At 41.7% G+C, this 18,462-nt stretch overlaps 2 protein-coding genes across 3 annotated transcripts; one reads left to right on the top strand and one right to left on the bottom strand.

Moving 5' to 3' along the window:
• The first annotated feature begins 96 nt into the window (after nucleotides 1-96).
• Nucleotides 97-7,347, top strand: FAM151B (family with sequence similarity 151 member B). 2 transcript variants are annotated; one of them, XM_061369297.1, is made up of 7 exons: nucleotides 97-227; nucleotides 360-485; nucleotides 2,260-2,425; nucleotides 5,105-5,322; nucleotides 5,707-5,842; nucleotides 6,280-6,362; nucleotides 6,956-7,347. In XM_061369297.1, exons 1-7 carry the CDS (start codon nucleotides 209-211, stop codon nucleotides 6,961-6,963), a joined length of 756 nt encoding a protein of 251 aa, XP_061225281.1. In that variant the 5' UTR covers nucleotides 97-208; the 3' UTR covers nucleotides 6,964-7,347. The 2 variants fall into 2 exon arrangements, with proteins under 2 accessions (XP_061225281.1, XP_061225280.1); XM_061369296.1 differs by lacking the exon at nucleotides 6,956-7,347 and having other exon boundaries at nucleotides 194-227; nucleotides 6,280-6,580.
• A 6,457-nt stretch (nucleotides 7,348-13,804) lies between these two features.
• Nucleotides 13,805-15,427, bottom strand: ANKRD34B (ankyrin repeat domain 34B). Its single transcript, XM_061369284.1, is given in 2 exon segments — nucleotides 13,805-15,019; nucleotides 15,022-15,427. Coding segments are annotated over 2 exon segments (1,548 nt in total). The 5' UTR covers nucleotides 15,374-15,427; the 3' UTR covers nucleotides 13,805-13,823.
• Between the last annotated feature and the right edge of the window lie 3,035 nt (nucleotides 15,428-18,462).

The raw sequence follows: 18,462 nt of genomic DNA, 5'->3' as shown, positions 1-18,462 counted from the left end.
GAGCTGCCCCAGCCCTCACAGCAACCTCCGCGGCCTCCCCTGCACTCGCTCCAACAGCTCCACGTCCTTCCTGCGTGGTGCCTTCCCCTTTCTCCAGCAGACGGCGCTGCCCCGGCTCTGCTCCGCCGTTCCCGTGTTTCCTGAGGAAGCGTTCTCCCGGTCAGCAGCCAGCACCGCCCCCACCGAGCACAGTGGGGCTGGCGGGGCCATGGCGGACGAGGGGCAGGGTAAGAGCTGCGTTGCTGGGGGTGCCGCGGCGGGTGCTGGGGCCGGGCTGCCCGATTTGCGGTACTGAGGGGCCGGTGTCTCTCTCCCCCGGCGGTGCTGAGGGAATTCTCCGGCCTTCGGCGGTGCCGCAGGTGCCTGGAGCGAACAGGCGGTGGATCACTTTCTGAGGTCGCAGCGCATCGAAGCCAGAGATGCTGCCGCCGTCCGCTGGTTCCACGCCGCCAACAGCAAGGCCCGCGCCAGGGCGGCCGCGAGAAGTAAGTGGAACGGGCTTTCCTGCCCTGCCCCGCCCCGCCCTGCGGTGCCCTGCGAGGCCCATCACAGCGTCGTAATCTGCTCCTTTGGGCTCCAGGACAGGGGTTGGAGGTGTTCCCTCCGTCAGACAGACTCCGTTAGCTGTGAAAAGACTGGCGGGTTGCAGCCGCGCTGTCTGGTCAGACCTTCCGCTGAACAAAGCCAGCAGAGCAGAGCCGTGTCTCCGGAGACTTCCGGTGTCATTCGCTTGTACTAAACCCACGGTATCCATAGAATCCCAGACTGGTTTGGTTTGGAAGGAACCTTAAAGCTCATCCAGTTCCAACCCCCTGCCAGGGGCAGGGACACCTTCCATTAGACCAGGTTGCTCCAAGCCCCGTCTAACCTGGCCTTGACGCTGCCAGGGGTGGGGCAGCCACAGCTTCTCAGGGCAGCCTGTGCCAGGGCCTCGCCACCCTCACAGGGAAGAACTTCTGCCAAAGAGCTCTTCTCAATCTGTCAGGAGTTCAGAGTATATCTTTGTGTAAGGGGATACAAAATCTGCTTCCGCAGGTGGGGCTGGTTTTTCTAATACTGAGGTTAGACCACAGCACCTCAGCACTGCAGCCTTGGCGGCAGTGGTCATGGTGTCCCTGTTCTTTCCAGTTTGATCTCAATGTTAGGTCACCCTCTCCATTGCAGTGACACTCTGTGGATCTGCTGTGGCAGACAGAAGATGTAAATGAGGAGATTGAAAGCCCTGTTGTAGGTGTGGGCTAGTTCACCCAGTGTCCCAGCAAGCCAATCTCATACAAGGGGCAGGATGCTGTTTAATTCATCTGTGCAGAGCTGAGTGCTCCAAACCAGTCTGTGATTCCCAGGTAGTTTTGACCCTGTGGGATGGATCTTCTTCTAGGGCTTTTTAGGGTGGTTTGAAATTGTGTAATGTTGTAATACAATGTTGTTCAAACAGGACACTTTTATTACTGCTCCCACCCCCATTTTGTTTGCAGTTATTACAGTGTGTTCCAGGTTTCATGTAAGCAGTTTAATTGAGTGGATTTTAATTTAATATCTCTGAATATTGGGGAAATACACAAGTTATTTATGTAATTTTATACATCATTTGCTTTCTGTTGACTGTTTAATTATCTTTTTCATTATTATTATTTCAGTCTAAGTAACTACATATATTGAATTCTCTACAAAGCCAGTGGCACTTCCCAGATTCCCAGGAACTTACCATTATATAAAGCCGTTTTCCAGAGCTTGCAGCATTCCTAAGATTTCCACTCAGTTGTGTTTCAGTTACCATTCTCCTGGTAGGTGCTGTTTCCTGGCTGACGCTTTTTAAGAAGTTTTGGCTGAGAGGATCAATTTTGAGAATGAAGTGAAGAAAGTGTTAAAAACTTGTGGTCACCTTTTCTCTGGAGCCCTGTTTTAAGAGGAAGAGATTTGAAATTTAGCAAGAGTGGATTCGCATTCTGGATACTCATTTTGGTGTTCCTCTGTGGGGGGGAAGTGATTACTTGGCCAAATATATTCACAAAAATAATTTTTCATGTAATTCCAGACTTCTGAAGGGTTAAGTGACTAAAGTACCTAGAGAAGCCTAAAGTACCTAGAAAAATATCTTCTGTAGCTTCACAGACAGCAACTTATACTGGGTGACCTTTGTGGAGGTAGGTATACAGCCCAGTGCAGAAAGACTTGCCCTGTAATTAGTTGTTACTCTGAAGCAGAAGTTGGAACTACTGTTTCTGCCTCTGTTAGATCATTCATTTTTTATATCAACAGGTGATGTGCACATGATAGAAGCAGATGTTGTTCTTCGTGGTGGCCAGGGAGGAAATGGAGACCCTATCATGGCTCATCCACCTGAAACAGACAGTGACAACACATTGCAGGAATGGCTGAAAGAGATTGTCAACACAGATAAAGGCATCAAGCTGGATTTTAAGAGGTATCTCAGGAGAAAAAGATTTTTTTATTGTTTATGTTCTTGCTAATAAAAATTTTACAAGCAGAGATGTCTTTTTGGTGATGTTAGACCAAAGTTTTTCTTCGGTGCAATTTCGTGTAATGCATTTTTTCCTGAACAGAAAATGATCAAACAGGGTTAGAATTACTAAATGCATCAGAAAAATAAAAGCTTTAGAAGTGTTTTGAACCATAAACAATGATTTCATATTGGGTGAATTAGTTATTTAGCTGCTAATGAGCAGAGTTTTGCAATCATGGTACCTATCTGGGAAGCTTGTGGAAAGTTTTCTTCTTGTGGAAAGAAGTTGGGAGAGGCAGCCTTCTGACCAGGAAGTCCAGCAGTGTCTCCCAGGCTGCTTGGCAGCACACAAGTCTCTTCTGCTTTCTGGGTGCCATTCTCTGCCATGGAAGGGGAATGAAACTGTCAAGGTTTTTCAGGGAGCTTCTGAAAAGCTTGCTGAAAAGCCGTATCTGTTCCAGGTGTGCTCAAGTTCGTAATAATTTAGAACCATCATTCCGTACTAGCATGAATATCTGAATTTTCCCAAAGCTGTTTATTTTTCCCTCCCAAAGGAGAGGAATTCTGTTTTATGATTAACTCCAATACTAATAATTTCAATTCCAGAATTAGGTATGCTCCTTTTAATATCTGATCTTGTAACACATAAAAATGTGGTATTAGATTTCTTCAGCATGGTTTCTAATACAGAAAATTGTTCTTGCTTTTTGTGTGGTAGGGTGCATGTATATTGAACTAAATTCAGTTTCTTTGGCCTAACTTATGAATTAAAATTTTCAGGGGTTCATTTACAAATTATAACCATTAGCTGTTTCATTGCATGTAATGGAAAGTACACACGAAAACCCCATATACTTCCTTGAAAAGCCTGAAATGGCGTTCAAAGTGAGCTGAGATTTTCAGACACCTCAAAGCCCTGACTTTAGCTTTGTCTGAATTTGCATGTACAGCATACATTTTTGCAGCAGATGGAGAACCCATCTCCACATTAAAAAGAGCTTCATCAGTGCCTAAGTATGCTATAGAAATGCAAACCAAAATGCTAGACAGTTGTAAAATGTGATTTTTACCCATTGTTCTGTGAAATGCAGTCACAGTTTTCACGTAAAAGTTCATGAGAATCCAAAAGATGTGGGCAGATTAAATCCTTTTATTGTTACAGAATCTTTAAATATCTGCCAGGACAGAGAAGAGAAAGGACAGGAGAAATAGACATTCATTTGGGAGTATTTGCTGGGCTTGGTTGGTTTTTGTTGTACACACTGCAGTTGTAGCCAAATGAGTGATGTTATTTTGGATGGCATTTCTTTGAAACTGGGAATATAGGAAAGCAGTTAACCATCATCTGTGTTGTCCAAACAGGCATTCTTCACAGTGCCTTCTCCTCCGCTTCCTTTTCCTGGTGCTCCTGTGACACCCAGGGGGACCAGTTTAGGATGTGGAACTAACTAACTGTGCAGAGCAACATGAACTTTCTGTTGGCTCAGCTGTCTGTCAGTTCTGCAAGATTTTGTGGAAAAAGCTGGCTCATTCAGAGTTTGCACAGCTCTTGGGAGAAAACACAGGTCCTTGCTGTTAGTAAGGAAATCACAACTCTGGCCATAATGATTTTAAATTCCTGAATGTTACATAGAGCATTAATTAATTTGCTGTGAGAGAAAAATACGTATTTTATTTGCATTCATACCCTTTCCCCGTTTTCCCACTTTTCCTGTCCTTCCCCAATACTTCTGGTTTTGAAAGTTTTAGTAGGACAGAGAAAGGTTATTGTTTTGCTTTTTCTTTCTATCTGAGAGACAAGTGAGAATAGGTGACTTAAGTTACCTTATTAAATGCTTACAAGTGGCGCTGCATTGGTTGCTCAAGTGACTACATCTCATACTTAGTAACTACCTGTAGGATGAACAGTTAATGGGCAGACTTGTTCATGCTGCAACTATTACGCCAGGCTTTTAAGCTGTGGGAAGAAGCCCTACTAGGAACAGAATGTTCAGATGGGTGCCCTTTCACTCGCTAAAATTATCAGAAAATGTTGAGGTTTTGACCTTTTGTTCTCCTCGTATAGGTGCATTATCTTGTGCAGATGTGAAGGTAACTTTCAGTCTGTTGACTGGATTTGAAATAGTGATAAAAGCTTTAACGCTTAAAGTGCTGTTAGGGTTGGGAGCAATTACGTTTACCCTTTGAACAGCATATAAACATCTTTGATATATATATATATATATATATATAATAAATAGAATAAATATATTTAAATTCATTCATTTCTAATTTTCCAGATTATAAAGCCACAAATACTAGTTTTCACATAATACTATGAATACTGTCTTCAACCCAGTGGTCTCATCTAAACAAATCCAGTGGCTCCCTGGATTAAATCCTTTGCAAGCATTCAATATCATCCAAGTTTTAACAAGTTACAAGTTAGAAGAGCCATGAGGTAAAAGTTCATACAGGGAGGCAGGGAGATGAGAAACTTCCAGTGCTTTTTACCAGCAGTGGTAGTCACCTGATGGTAAAAAGGGTCCTCAGACTGGGAAGTACAGCTTCATTGACATGTCCACCTGGTGTACACACTGTACGTTTCCAATACTCAGTCCAAGTGAAGTGTCTCATATCACCCATGTGTTGCTAGTACAGCCTAGAAGCCCTACGGCCTTCCTTGGAACTTCTTGAACATGTGAAGCACCGCTTGAGGCGACCCATTTGGATCAATGCAGACATCCTACCAGGACCTAATGGCAATAGCTCTGTAGTGGATGCAAAAGGGTTCCTTGGCACTGTCACCTCATTTTTCCCAAATGTGACCTTATCACTAGGGTGGACAACTGGCTGGCACCATGACAAGCACAATAAAGGTAAAGATTGAAAATTTAATGCTGACATAGCGTAGTCTGTTTTTTCCAAATTTCATAATTGATTCAAAATAAGCTATATGCCATCTCATAAAAGATGGTAAGATTGTATCTTATAAAATATCACACATTCTATACATTCTGTATTCTGGAAATTAAGATTTTCAAAATAAGTTTAGCTTTCCACTTCAGTACTGATATTCTTCACTGAGACAATGACAGTTCTTACTCATAATCAGTGAGCCATTTCATTTTAGAATTATGTGGTTTTTCACAAAACCCTTATTTGCTTTTATTGTGTTTTCCAACCAAACCATTTTGTGTCCTGATTTTGATACAGACTGTATTTGTGAAGAATTCTTTTTAATGAGATGGTGTTTACTGCAGGCTATGACTGGGCGATGGTGAAGGAAATGGCTCAGATATGCAACACACTTCCCCAGCCTGTAACTTTCGCTGTAAGAGCAGCACTGATACGACAGTCAGTATCTGAGCTGTGCTGGTTAATCCAGCAGTCAGATAGGTAAGTTTGAGGGCCTTTGTTTTCAGATGTCTTTATTATATGGGCATAGATTTGTTTATATAAATACAGCTCAGTTACATGTACATACGTTGCCCAGAGAAGCTGTGGCTGCCCGATCCCTGGCAGCATTCAGAGCCAGACTGAACAGGGCTTGGAGCAGCCTGGTCTGATGGAAGGTGTTCCTGCCCATGGAAGAGGGTTGGAACTGGATGAGCTTTAAGGTCCCTTCTAACCCAAAGCACTCTGTGATTCTGTGATACATATCCCAATTACATTGAAAATACTTTTTTTTTTTTTAGTTTATCTTTCAGTTCTTTAATTCCTTCAGTTCTTAAATTGTTTTTTGCAGTGATTCTCACTTACATGCTTTTATGTTAACGTATTTTCTTTTTTCTCTTTCTGTTTTTTTCCCTTTGTTGTTTTATCTTTTAATATAGGTACAGTCTCACCGTTTGGACAGGAAAAGAGGATGTGTACTCTGTAGAAGATTTGCTTTACATCCGAGAAAACTTTGATAAAAGTAGGGTTTATTATGACATTTTAGAGCCACAAAATTCTGAATTCAGAAAAGCCATATTAGCATAGTAAATAGGGAAGCAGGCAATGAATGACCTTATAATACTTAGTCTCTTTAAACATGAAGATTTCTTGGTCAAAGAAATGTGTTTCCCTTACTAAAAGAACTGTATAGAACACAGCTGTGGATATTGGAGGAGTTTTTGCATAACATGCAACTGAAAGGCAGAAATTTAGTGCTTTCTTAATAGTTTCTTACTCGTCGTCTGCGTGTCCCTTCTTATCTATCCAGTGGCGTGTAGTAAAGGCTACTTATGTTACCTGAATATTCTAGCACTTCTTCCCTAGAAGCATATAAAGGGGAGAATGGCCCCAGCTTGTACCTGTGGACCAAGGTGATCTGCTGCTAACTGCTTTCATGTAAGTCAAAGTCTTTGTGACCCTCAGTCTCTGCTAAAGCCTGTTTATGCCTTTTATGGGGGAGGGCAAGAATCAGGACTGTGTTAATTACAGAACTATGCTGTTCCCAAAGGGGTTATTTTGTAGCTCATCATGATACATTCCATTGCAATTTATTAATGTTCTCTGTGTTTGCAGTGAAGTAGCATGTTAGTACCATTTTCTAGCTACAATTACTTCTGACATGTCTGCTGCAAATTATTGTAATTATTGTATGGTGACCCTCAGGAAATACTCCACACGTCAGTTACTCCAGATGAGGTGCTGAGGTCTGTGTTCCTTGCTCCGGAGCAGTAACTCTGGCAAATGGGTGCAATAAGCAGCTGGGAGTAGTGTCGCAGACTGCCACAGCAGAGCTGACTCATTAAAACCCCAAATAAAGCAGCATTATTTTTGATTGTGCTTCCAGTGTAATTCAAAGTATCGTACCCTATCATCTTCTGAATTTTTAACATCTAATTTTTTGGAGCAGTTTTATGTTGTTTTTTATATCCTTATGGCTTGGCTCCCTTGAATTTTTCAGTGATCCTTCTGACGTTTATAGCTGCTGTTTTCACTAATCAATGTTATATTGCTGTAACAGGAAAAAAAGTACTGCATATGCAGATTTATAGTCTCAGTGGGAATATGTCTAAGCAGAATTAAAATGTGTTCTAAAAAAAGGTGTTCTCATTACTGTGTTTTTAAAATGTTTGTTGAGGTCAGGTTTGTATTTCAAAACGGGATGGCTTTTGGAAGAGAAGACGAACGCCATCGGGGGCAGCTTATGGAAGTCCTCAAAACTACTGATGCCTTCAGGGAAAACATACAGGAATTAATTAGAGTTCATCAGTGTGCACCCATGCGTGGATTTTGGGAATAAACTGGACTATATGACTCTAAATCAATATCTTCACTGTTCAATTTAAGATCTTAGCATGGTTTTTGAGTGGCTGAACATAAATTCACTTTTTTTTTTCGCTTGGGGCACAACCTCTGAATTAGATCTGCAGTGCACAGGAGGTGCCACCTTTATGCTTAAGTTTAAAATAAGTGGTTTTGACTTCACGTTGGTAAGTCTCAGTCCACTGGTGCTGCGTTAGGCGTTGGAGTGTTGGTATGTTGGCTTCCTGAACCCCAGTTCAGATGAAGCAGGGTGGCTGAGGTGAGCCGTGCTTTAACCAGGAGGCTGTACAGAGGTTATTTTTGTTACGATTTAATGACACATTTCACCTCTTACATAGTACGTAACGCCATAGAGGATTCATTTAGATGCAGAAGGAGTTTTAATTCTGTAATTCTCTTTGGTTACTATAAACTTACTTTCATCTTTGTTGAGCTTTAACAGATGCTTGCAAGGAGTTTAAGTAAAGAATTTGTGTAACATGATGGCTGCCGTCGCCAGGGAGCCTCAGAACCTCATCGAAGTCCCTGGGTTCTTTTGCCCATTCTGTGCCAGCAAAAAGAAGCTTGTTTTAATTGTGTAAAATGACAAAGCCAGGGACATTCCTATGAGTTTTGTGCCATCTTTCAACACACGCTGTTGGCCAAAGAGAGGTGGCTCAGGTAATAGGTGCCCTTATATACATATATATATATATATATATATATATATATAAGGTTAACTAATGTAAAGGAGCATAGGACCTCTTTTAAAACGGATTAGTAGCTGGGTATTTTTTCAGAACAATTAGTTGTTAGTATTGGAATTTTATCCCTTTCACTCTGAAAAAAAGCAGAACTGATTTCTTAAGATTTATCCTTGCCAAACCTGGTCTCCTTGAAGGTATTACATTGCCAAGTGAAAATGTGTGGCTGGGAAATATTTTACAACAGGCATTCCTCCCCCTAATTCTAGATTTCAGTGTTAATTAGAATAATAATATAGTGTGAATGTCCTTATTAGGATGGTTATTTGTGACTGATGTTGGCCTTTCTGTAGCAATCCATGCTCTTGTGACATAAACCAAATAGCCAGCCAGTGGAATAATGGTTTACTAATGTAAGAATCCAATTATGTATAAATACCTACTTTTAGTTGAAAAATTACATAATTGTACTGCATAATAGATGCAGAAAGATGAAGGTCTTAATAAGGGTTCATGATGGAGAAAAAACCCAGGGATTTAATGGCTGGTTTATTTACTATTCTTATGTAGCTGCATTAAAATATGGCAGTATTCTTTTGGAAGCACTGCGTAATTATCAAAGACAAAAATCTAAACAGAGCAACTCCAAATGCCTTTCTCCTTAAAGTAAAAAAACAGACAAAAAGTGAGGGCTCGATTAAAGCTTACTTAAACCCTGGAAACTGCTTTTTTACGGCATTCTTGTGTAGTGACTTGCTGTCCTTACAGTTCTTAAACCAAAATATGAAGGATTTTTAGATGTTCATTGCCTTTTGTGGGGGCACCACTGCCTGTGCAGCAAGTACTTTCATTGTGTGGTTTCACATGGCATTTTGTAGGGAAAATTAAAACCAAAAGTAAAAAAAAAATCGTAATTTTTTTTCCACCTTTTTAAACTTTGATTCCAAATCAGTCATCAGTGGTGTGTTTTACTGAAAGCTGTAACCTGGTTTGGCAGGAGTGCTTGCTCACAGACATGCCACTACTGTTTTATGTAGTTTTTAAGTGTTTTAAGGGCTTTATGGCATTAATCTTTCTATGAGATAGAGTGGATGACTAACACTAATTTTTCACTGTAAGGTGTGAGAACTATCCCAGGTTCTTAAGAGCACCTCTTAGGAGAAAAGGTTCCAGCTTGTGACTTTTTTTTATCAAGATGCATAAAGAACACCTGGTTTAATTTGTAAACTTGAAAGTTTCAGGGAGGTATTTAACATAAGAAATTCAGGTCTTATTTCCCACTAGAACACAGCTCTCAGGAGGAGCAGCCGAGGGAACTGGTCTGTTTAGTCTGGAGAAGGCTCAGATTGGATCTTACTGCTCTCTACAGTTACCTAACAGGAGAATGGAGCCAGGAGATGGCTGGTCTCTGCTCCCAAGGAACAAATGACAGGACAAGAGGTAACAGCCTCAAGCTGCTGCACCAGGGGAGGTTTAGGCTGGGTATTAGGAACAATTTCTTCCTTGAAAGGCATTGGAACAGGCTGGCCAGGGCAGTGGTGGAGTCACCATCCCCAGAAGTGTTCACAAACTTTGTAAATGGTGACATGTTCATGGTGACCAGTGATATGGTTCACTGGTGGCCTTGGTCGTGCTGGGGAACAGTTAGACTTGATGATCTTAAAGGTCTTTTCCAACCTAGTTGATTCTATAATTCTTTGCTCAGACAACTGGAAAATGACAAGGATTACAAATTCAGGGATGACAGGGGTGTATTTCCACTGAAGTGGAAGCACAGTCAGCCTCTGAGAGAGGGGAAGAGCCCCTCTCACACAAATTTAGCCATGTTGGAACAAATTTTATCAACTGTTCCAATATTCCTGTATGGAGACAGCCTGAGAAACACTCAGGAGCAAGTATTTTTGGTAGTGACTCACCATCTCCTAAGTGGTGTATAAACGGATGTATCTATTTGTATGCCCTCTGAATAGGGAAAAAACTTCATTTATGCATCGTAACAACATCAAGAGAGCAAAACTGAATTGTTTTTCCTCTGAAGGAAATGCAACAATTAACATTAAAGTTTCACATTATTTCTGCATCAAAATGAAGCATAGAATATTGGCAACACCACAGAAGAGCTTCACTTCTTCAAGACATTTGCATTTTCCTCCATGTTCTGAGCATTTTGTAAGAAAAATGCTTGTTCAGTTGAGGGAGCAGATCTTATGTAATAATAGAACAGATATTTGGCTTCCTACCTCCACCAAAGACACCGGTAACATTTGATCTGTGAGGTGTTTTTTTTTTTTTCTAAAAAATAATTTGTTTGGTTTTTTTTTAAGATACATCTTCAAATATTTAACTTCGTTAAGAGATGAACAGATAACAAATTTCTCCTTCCTTTTATAGTATCATAAAAACATTTGAAAAGTCTGTTATGCCTGTACCTGGTGTTTACAGGGACCAGTTTATTTATACTCAATATAATAATACATATGTTCTTCCACATCATTTCTCTGCCCTAAAAAGATTCCTGTGTAGTTCTTGTTTCACTTGGTATATGCAGATGGTGATCCAGCAATACCTTCTGAAGTAAGAGGCAGAACCTGAGTGGAACCAAATGCTCCATCACCTTCACCATATTCCTACCAGCACTGAACAGCTCTTAAAATGCACATTTTGAATGCTTGAGTTTTCTTAAGATGTATGCTGATCTCAAAGCCTTGCAGTGCCAGTAATGCTTGAAGGTGAAAATGTGTGGCTAGGAAATATTTTTAAATTAAATATTTTAAAAGATATTTTAAAATACCTTAAAGTGTGCATTTTAAGACTTCTTATTTTTGGATCTTCAGTGTGCAAACTCAGCAGTTTGTTTTTTAAATGTAGTGAACACGCTTTATACACAACTCTGTTGTGTAAAGATGTAAATCATACTTTACATTCCAGATGTCAAATGTTCCCTTCTTCAAAATACACATATTATGAACTTTTGGACACTTACATTTTTACATAAAAAGGGTTTTGTAGAGACTGTTTATCATCCACTTGAAATTGTCTTACACTAAGGCAAAGTTAAATAACATTACAGTTATTTGTTAGGCAGTGCCAAACTCGGTGAATTTTGACTGAAGCTGCAAGAAGGCAGATGGCACCCAGTGTGTGTTTTCAGAAAGAAAAGTATACAGAAATTCACATTAGACAGACACAATTTCAGTACTTACTTTCTGTAAACTGTGACACAACAGAACACGTTCAGTATTTCTCAAGTCTTTAGGAGATGGGTTTAAAAATGCTAAATGCAATATTAGAAGTCAGGTGTCCATCAAATATGCACAAAGACAGGATGTGGTATTTGCACAGAGATGTTTGCAATCACAGTAAGTGGGGAGTAAAACCAGATTTTTCTGTGTTTAGACAGATAACATATATGTGCAACAGTTCTGAGGCAAAGGAGTGTTTCTCATCTCTAAGAAATTCTCATCTCTCTTCTTCAAATTAGGCAAAATGAGGACTTATATCTCCCTGGTGGTGGATTTTTCTTTTGGGTCTGTCTCAGCAGGAGGACAGAGCTCTTCCTCACTCCCAGATGTGTGTGAAGTGCCCCTGCTGACCAAAACAACATCTGGATATGCCTGACTACTTGTATCCTCTCTTGGAAAGAAAGCCATGCCTCTGACTGGGGAAAATACAGGGACTGTAGTGATAGGTGTCGTGGTTTAACCAATGCGAGACAGCTTGTCCACTCACTCCCCCCTCCTTATTTCCTCCCCCTACTCCCAGAGGGACAGAGAGGAGAATCATAAAGAATGCAACTCCCATGGGTTGAGGTAAGAACAGTTTAGTAACTAAGGTATAACACAAATCACTACCACCAATAATAGTAATGATAAAGGAAATAACAAGGGAAGAGAATACAACACCCCATCACCAGCCGACCGGTAACTCACCCCCCAACCCGACCAAGCACCGACCGATACCTCCTGCAACCCTGCAGTCCACCCTCTCTAGCCCCTTCCGGGTCACTCCCAGTTACATCCAGGGCATGACGTGCTGTGGTATGGAATACCTCTTTGGTCAGTTTGGGTCAGGTGTTCTGTCTCTGCTTCCTCCTGGCTTCCCTCCTCCCTGGCAGAGCATGAGGCCCACAGAGTCCTTGGCCAAACCAAAACATCAGTGTTTTTCAGCTCTGTTCCCAGCTGAAAGTCAAAACACAGCACTGCACCAGCTACCAAGAATGAGAAAAAATGACTGCTGCTGCTAAACCCAGGACATAGGACAAGGGGTAACGGGTTAAAACTTAAACAGGGGAAGTTTAGATTGGATATAAGGAGGAAGTTCTTTACTGTAAGGGTGGTGAGGCACTGGAATGGGTTGCCCAAGGAAGTTGTGAATGCTCCATCCCTGGCAGTGTTCAAGGCCAGGTTGGACGGAGTCTTGGGTGACATGGTTAATGGGAGGTGTCCCTGCCCATGGCAGGGAGGTTGGAACTTGATGATCTGAACGTCCTTTCCAACCCTAACTATTCTATGATGTTATGAAAAAGAGCTCCTGCGTCATGTGGAGATCTCTTTTTTTGGGGGGAGTCTGGAACTACAGAGAGTGGTGGACTGTTGTTTAGGTACGGTGTCTGCCTCCCCCAGCCTTCCTGTTTTTAAATGAGCGTATCACAGAACTCCAACAGCTTAAGAACTCCAAGCTGATTGGCATGGCTGATTAACAGTGCAGGTAGGTTTTGGTCATTTCACACCAGATTCAGGATTTGTGGCTGACGGTACTGGTTCTTGACTCGGCTCCCAAGCGTTGTGTGCTGAACTGAGCTGTAGCTGGAATTTCCAGCTCTGCATGTGACACAGCTCTGCAACACAAATTTCATTAACAAGTGAAATTGACACTTTTAACGTCAAATTTCATTGACATCTGTTCATGTGCAGCAAAGCAACTGAACACAGAAGATGCTGCCTATGTCTGCTGGCCGCTTCCCATCCCTGTGCAAATTGGTTCTGCCTGGGATTTCTGGATATTACACAACTTGGACAAGCAGCATCCTGGTGTCCAACGTCACAGTTCAGTGTTTCAGGTTCCCAAACCCCACATATGCCAGCTTTCTGGGTGGAGAAAGAGTATGAATTTGGGGGAACAGGAAAGAGTACTTCCAATCTAAAATGAGAATGATAGCACCTACTACAACCCATAGCAGGTTCAGCCTGTCATGGGTAAGATTTCAGTGCTGAAGTTGAAAACATTATGAAAACAGTATAATAGATATTCCTCAGTTTGCAGAGAGCAGTATGATCAGTTAAGTGTATTTTTTCATGTAGTCTCTGGGCTATTTACCTCACTCCAAGGCAGAAGGCTTTACATCACAGGTGTACTTTCTGTGATGGGTACCATTACAATCAGGTAGTGCAGTGACTATCTACATATCATAAAGAATTTTTAACCCATTAATCCCCCTGTTAATAATTCACTAATTGCTTGATCTGCTCAGTCTGTAGTGACTGCCTCCTTAGGAGTATTTTCATGTTCTTCGTCTTCTTAGAAAAAGCAGGTGCTGCTGGAACTAAATGCTTTTGTCCACAAGAAATCATCCCAGAAACCCTGTTTATCAAAGTAATATCTGGAACTGGGGGGTGAGGACTCACATTCAATGGTGGAAGAAAACCTGGTCTTGTCTGAGCAATGTGATCCGACAGTAAGGCTCCCGATTCCTGCTTTTCTAGAGAAGCTTGGGTTTTCCTGATCAGAGTAACAGGACACATGTTCTGCAGTACTTCTCTAGGATTTTGTAACGAAGAGTGAGAGGGAGAAAGGATCTTTTTCTTTCCTATCACTGACTTACTGTCTTCTGCAGCAGAAGGCCTCATACTAATAGTTAACTGAGAATCAGAGCTGTAGTGATTTGCTCCCAAGTTTCTTTTCTGGATAACACTGTTAAGGTTTGAAGTAAAGCTGATTTGTCCCAAGCTGGCATCCTTACCCACATGAATCCCATTGGGGTTATATTTCTCTTCCACACAAGGAATCTGAGAGTTTATCTTGTCATCCAATAATTTACTTGATCCACTATGTTCAAAGGTTTTCAGTAAATGAGAAGTGTCTTTTATGTCAATACTTTGGTGCCTGATGATGAATCTGTTTGATGGGGCAAGGCCAGTGGTTTTAGAAGAGAGCTCTTCTTGTGGAGTAATATCATGAAGTCCTTCATGTAAAGAGGTGATTTTATTCTGGTGGAACAGTGGCGGAGAGCTCTTTATCCAAGGCTCAGACTGCAGCTGCTGCATTTGTGAGTGCTTGGAACTGGCTTTTGTCAAGATGGATTTTCTCATGAGTGAAACTATCTGAGATGAGTTATCCACGCCTTGTGGATGATCCAGCTCTTTAAAGCTGAAGAATGCCTTTTCAGTTTTATCTGAGCTTGAAAGCGAGGACCGGAATGGTTTCAGTTCTATTCCCGATGGAGAAAGGCAGGCAGTTGGGGAATGGCATTCCTCGAGGTATGCAGGAGGCATGTTTAGGTACTACTTTGTTTTCTGCCTTACTGATGCAGACTTGTCCATTGTGATGATGATGACTTCTTTTCCTTGTGCCCTGCAGGCATCAAGAAGAACTTTTAGGGTCTCTTTGTCTTCAGAGCTTACTGCATACACAAGCAGTTGGAGTGATCTTGCAGGCTGGGGTCAGCCCCACTTTTCAGGAGCAGAGACACCACTTCAGGGCCTGCTCTTTCCAAACAAGCGTGCATCAAGGCTGTTTTCCCTGACTTATCCTGTATGTTTGGATCAGCCTTGTTTTCCAGCAGGTATTTAACCATCCTTGCCTTGCTGACACTCTGGCTGTCCACATGTTTTGCCCTACCAGCAATCATGAGCGGGGTTTCTCCTCTGTCATTGCTCTCATTGATGTAGGCACCACCCTCTAATAGCAGCCTGGTGAGGCGGAGGCGTCTTCCGTAGACAGCTCTTATCAGGGAGTTCCCCTCCACTGTCAAGTCCACCAGTTCGGTCATGGCACTTATTTCTCAACATCCTAAGGCCTGGAAAGAACACTGGGAAAACAGAAAGCCCCCAGAAAAAAAAGAGAAAATGAAAATAGAAAAAGAGACAAAGAGGAAAAAAGACATAAAAAGAAAAAAGATAGGAGAAAAGAGAGAAAAGGGGGGGGGGGGGGGTAAGGAGGAGGGGAAAGAGAGGGAAAAAGAAGAATAAAAGAGTGAAAACATTAAAAAGGGAAAAAAGACAAAAGAAAACAGCAGGGAAAAATGAAAACTGAGGAAAGAGGGAAAGAAAGGGAAAAAAAGAAGGAAAAAAGACAAGAAAATAAAAATATTTAACTGTACGAATTGTGCCTGTAAACACACCTATACTTTGTGAAAACTGTACGAAGAAAACAAAAAATGCATTCCCACCTCCTGGACTTCAATAAATGCATTAAAAACTTAAATTTAACTAGAATTTGGATATAACATTTATAGATGCCTTTTTTTTTTTTGTTATTGTGCTCCTTTTTGTCACACTGACAAATTAGCTGCAAAAAAAGTTAAATTCTGCACACTCCAATGACTTTATACTGAACACACCCAAGTGGCTGTGGTACAGCTGGACCACTGCTGATCCTCACCAGTGCAAGGTGCAAGAACTGAATTCACAGAGTCATAGAATCATAGAATAGTTAGGGTTGGAAAGGACCTTAAGATCATCAAGTTCCAACCCCCCCCGCCATAGGCAGGGACACCTCACACTAAACCACGTCACCCAAGGCTCTGTCCAACCTGGCCTTGAACATCACCAGGGATGGAGCATTCTGCAGCATTTTTCACTGATGTGTCACATTCACTTATTTTTTCTCATAAAATGACAATGCTAAACATTGAGAAATGACTGAGAAAAATAAAGTTTGTGGGTCCAAATAAACAAAAAAGGCAAACATAATAAAATACTTTTTATCTAAAAAGAAAATCTTATATGGCTAGAAAATAAATACTGATGTATTTTATAAAAGTAATTACACTTGTGAAAGTACACTCCCTTCCTTATGCTCCTGTGTTAACATGCTGGTCTGAGTGACACAGCATCAACGAGGTGATGTGCAGCCTGTGCCACTCATCATGGGGATCAGGGGGCTGTGAGGAGTCCTGTACCTAGGGACAGAGCACCAGCTCCAAAACAGAAGAGACATGGGATACCATCAAACACACAGAAAAAAAATCAAGAGCTTAATGTGGTATAAATAATGACTACTTCTATTTGTCTTTTCTGTGCTTGCTTACCCATGTGTAGGGAAAATCTTTAGGTAAAAAAAGAAAATAAATGTTTAACAGTTGGCAGAGATATAATTCCAAGACAAGATTAGACATGGGGATGTAAATTACATTTGTTTATTTATTTACAGTATGTTCTCAGAGAAATAAAAATGTTTAATTAGCTTAACTGCAAAGGAAATTAACAGAAGTTCATTTTTATTTACCATTGAAAACACCACTAATGTTCTGGTGACATTTTTATTACAGGTTTCCTTCTGCCATTTCACTCCATAGAATCATGCCCTGCAACTACAGCTGCTTTTACTAAGCAGAGATGTTTGCTGGCTTATGGGACACAAGAAAGCTGGAGAGGCTTTGTACTTGGACTGTGTTAATTAAATTATAAAATCATAGAATCACAGCCTGGTTTGGGTTGCAAGTGACCTTAAAGCTCATCCAGTTCCAACCCGCTGCCACGGGCAGGGACACCTTCACTAGACCAGGTTGCTCCAACTCCCATCCAGCCTGGCCTTGAACACTGCCAGGGATGGGGCAGCCACAGCTTCTCTGGGCAACCTGTGCCAGGGCCTCACCACCCTCACAAGGAAGAAATTCGTAAAGTCTAAGTTAACTCAACATAGTCTTTGTTTGGTGACATGGTGTAATAATGGTCAGAATTTGCATGTGTTTGAGTAAGATGACTAACAATATTTGATATGCCAGGATCACAAAAAAACCCCAAACCAAAACAAAAAGAACAACCAAGAGACAAACTCATGAGATGAACCAGTTCTCCTTTGGTAACATTTACGTATGTGCTTATGGCCCTCAGAGACTTTTTATTGCGTACAAGTGACCACAGTCCTGTTCTAAGCAATGAAGGATGGTGAAAGAACCTCTCCCCATCCTCATGCCAGTAAACATCCCACCACTGATTACTGCTGAGAAGAGGGGCACCACTGTGGTACTATCATATTCTTCTGACGTGTTGTTTTTTTATCCACTCTTTCTGGATAAAATTTTTTTGAAAAGTAATAGCATTGAAGTTACTTGAAAGATTAATTCCATTATACCTGAAGTACATGATTTAATGGTGTCAATCTCAGTTTTCATTGGTGTGCAAATCATGTGCATATTTTTCACAAGGAATCTTAGAATCATAGAATAGTAGGGTTGGAAAGGATCTTAAGATCATCTAGTTCCAACCCCCTGCCATGGACAGGGACACCTCCCAATAAACCATGTCACCCAAGATTCCAACCAGCCAGACCCTGAACACTGCCAGGGATGGAGCATTCACAACTTCCTTGGGCAACCTGTTCCAGTGTCTCACCACCCTAACAGTAAAGAATTTCCTCCTTATATCTAGCTTGAACTTTTCCTCTTTAAGTTTGAACCCATTACCTCTTGTCCTATCACTACAGTCCCTAATGAAGAGTCCCTTGCCAGCATCCTTATAGGAACCCTTCAGATACTGGAAGGCTGCTCTGAGGTCTCCCCACAGCCTTTTCTTCTCCAGGCTGAACAGCCCCAACTTTCTCAGCCTGTCTTCATAAAGGAGGTGCTCCAGCCCCCTGATCATCCTCGTGGCCCTCCTCTGGACTTGCTCCAACAGCTCCATGTCCTTCTTACGTTGAGGACACCAGAACTGGACACAATACTCCAAGTGAGGTCTCAAGAGAGCAGAGGGGCAGGATCACCTCCTTTGACCTGCTGGTCACGCTCCTTTTGATGCAGCCCAGGATATGGTTGACTTTCTGCGCTGCGAGTGCACACTGAAGCCGGCTCATGTTCAGTTTCTCATCAACCAACAGCTCCAAGCCCATCTCCACAGGGCTGCTCTGAATCTCTTCCCA

This window comes from Neopsephotus bourkii, unplaced genomic scaffold, assembly GCF_033783945.1.
Source record: "Neopsephotus bourkii isolate Nb327-2 ecotype Australia unplaced genomic scaffold, CSIRO-AGI_Nbou_v1 NB_1491, whole genome shotgun sequence".
NCBI classification, from domain to species: domain Eukaryota; kingdom Metazoa; phylum Chordata; class Aves; order Psittaciformes; family Psittacidae; genus Neopsephotus; species Neopsephotus bourkii.
This window is presented reverse-complemented; position numbering and strand designations above follow the sequence as displayed.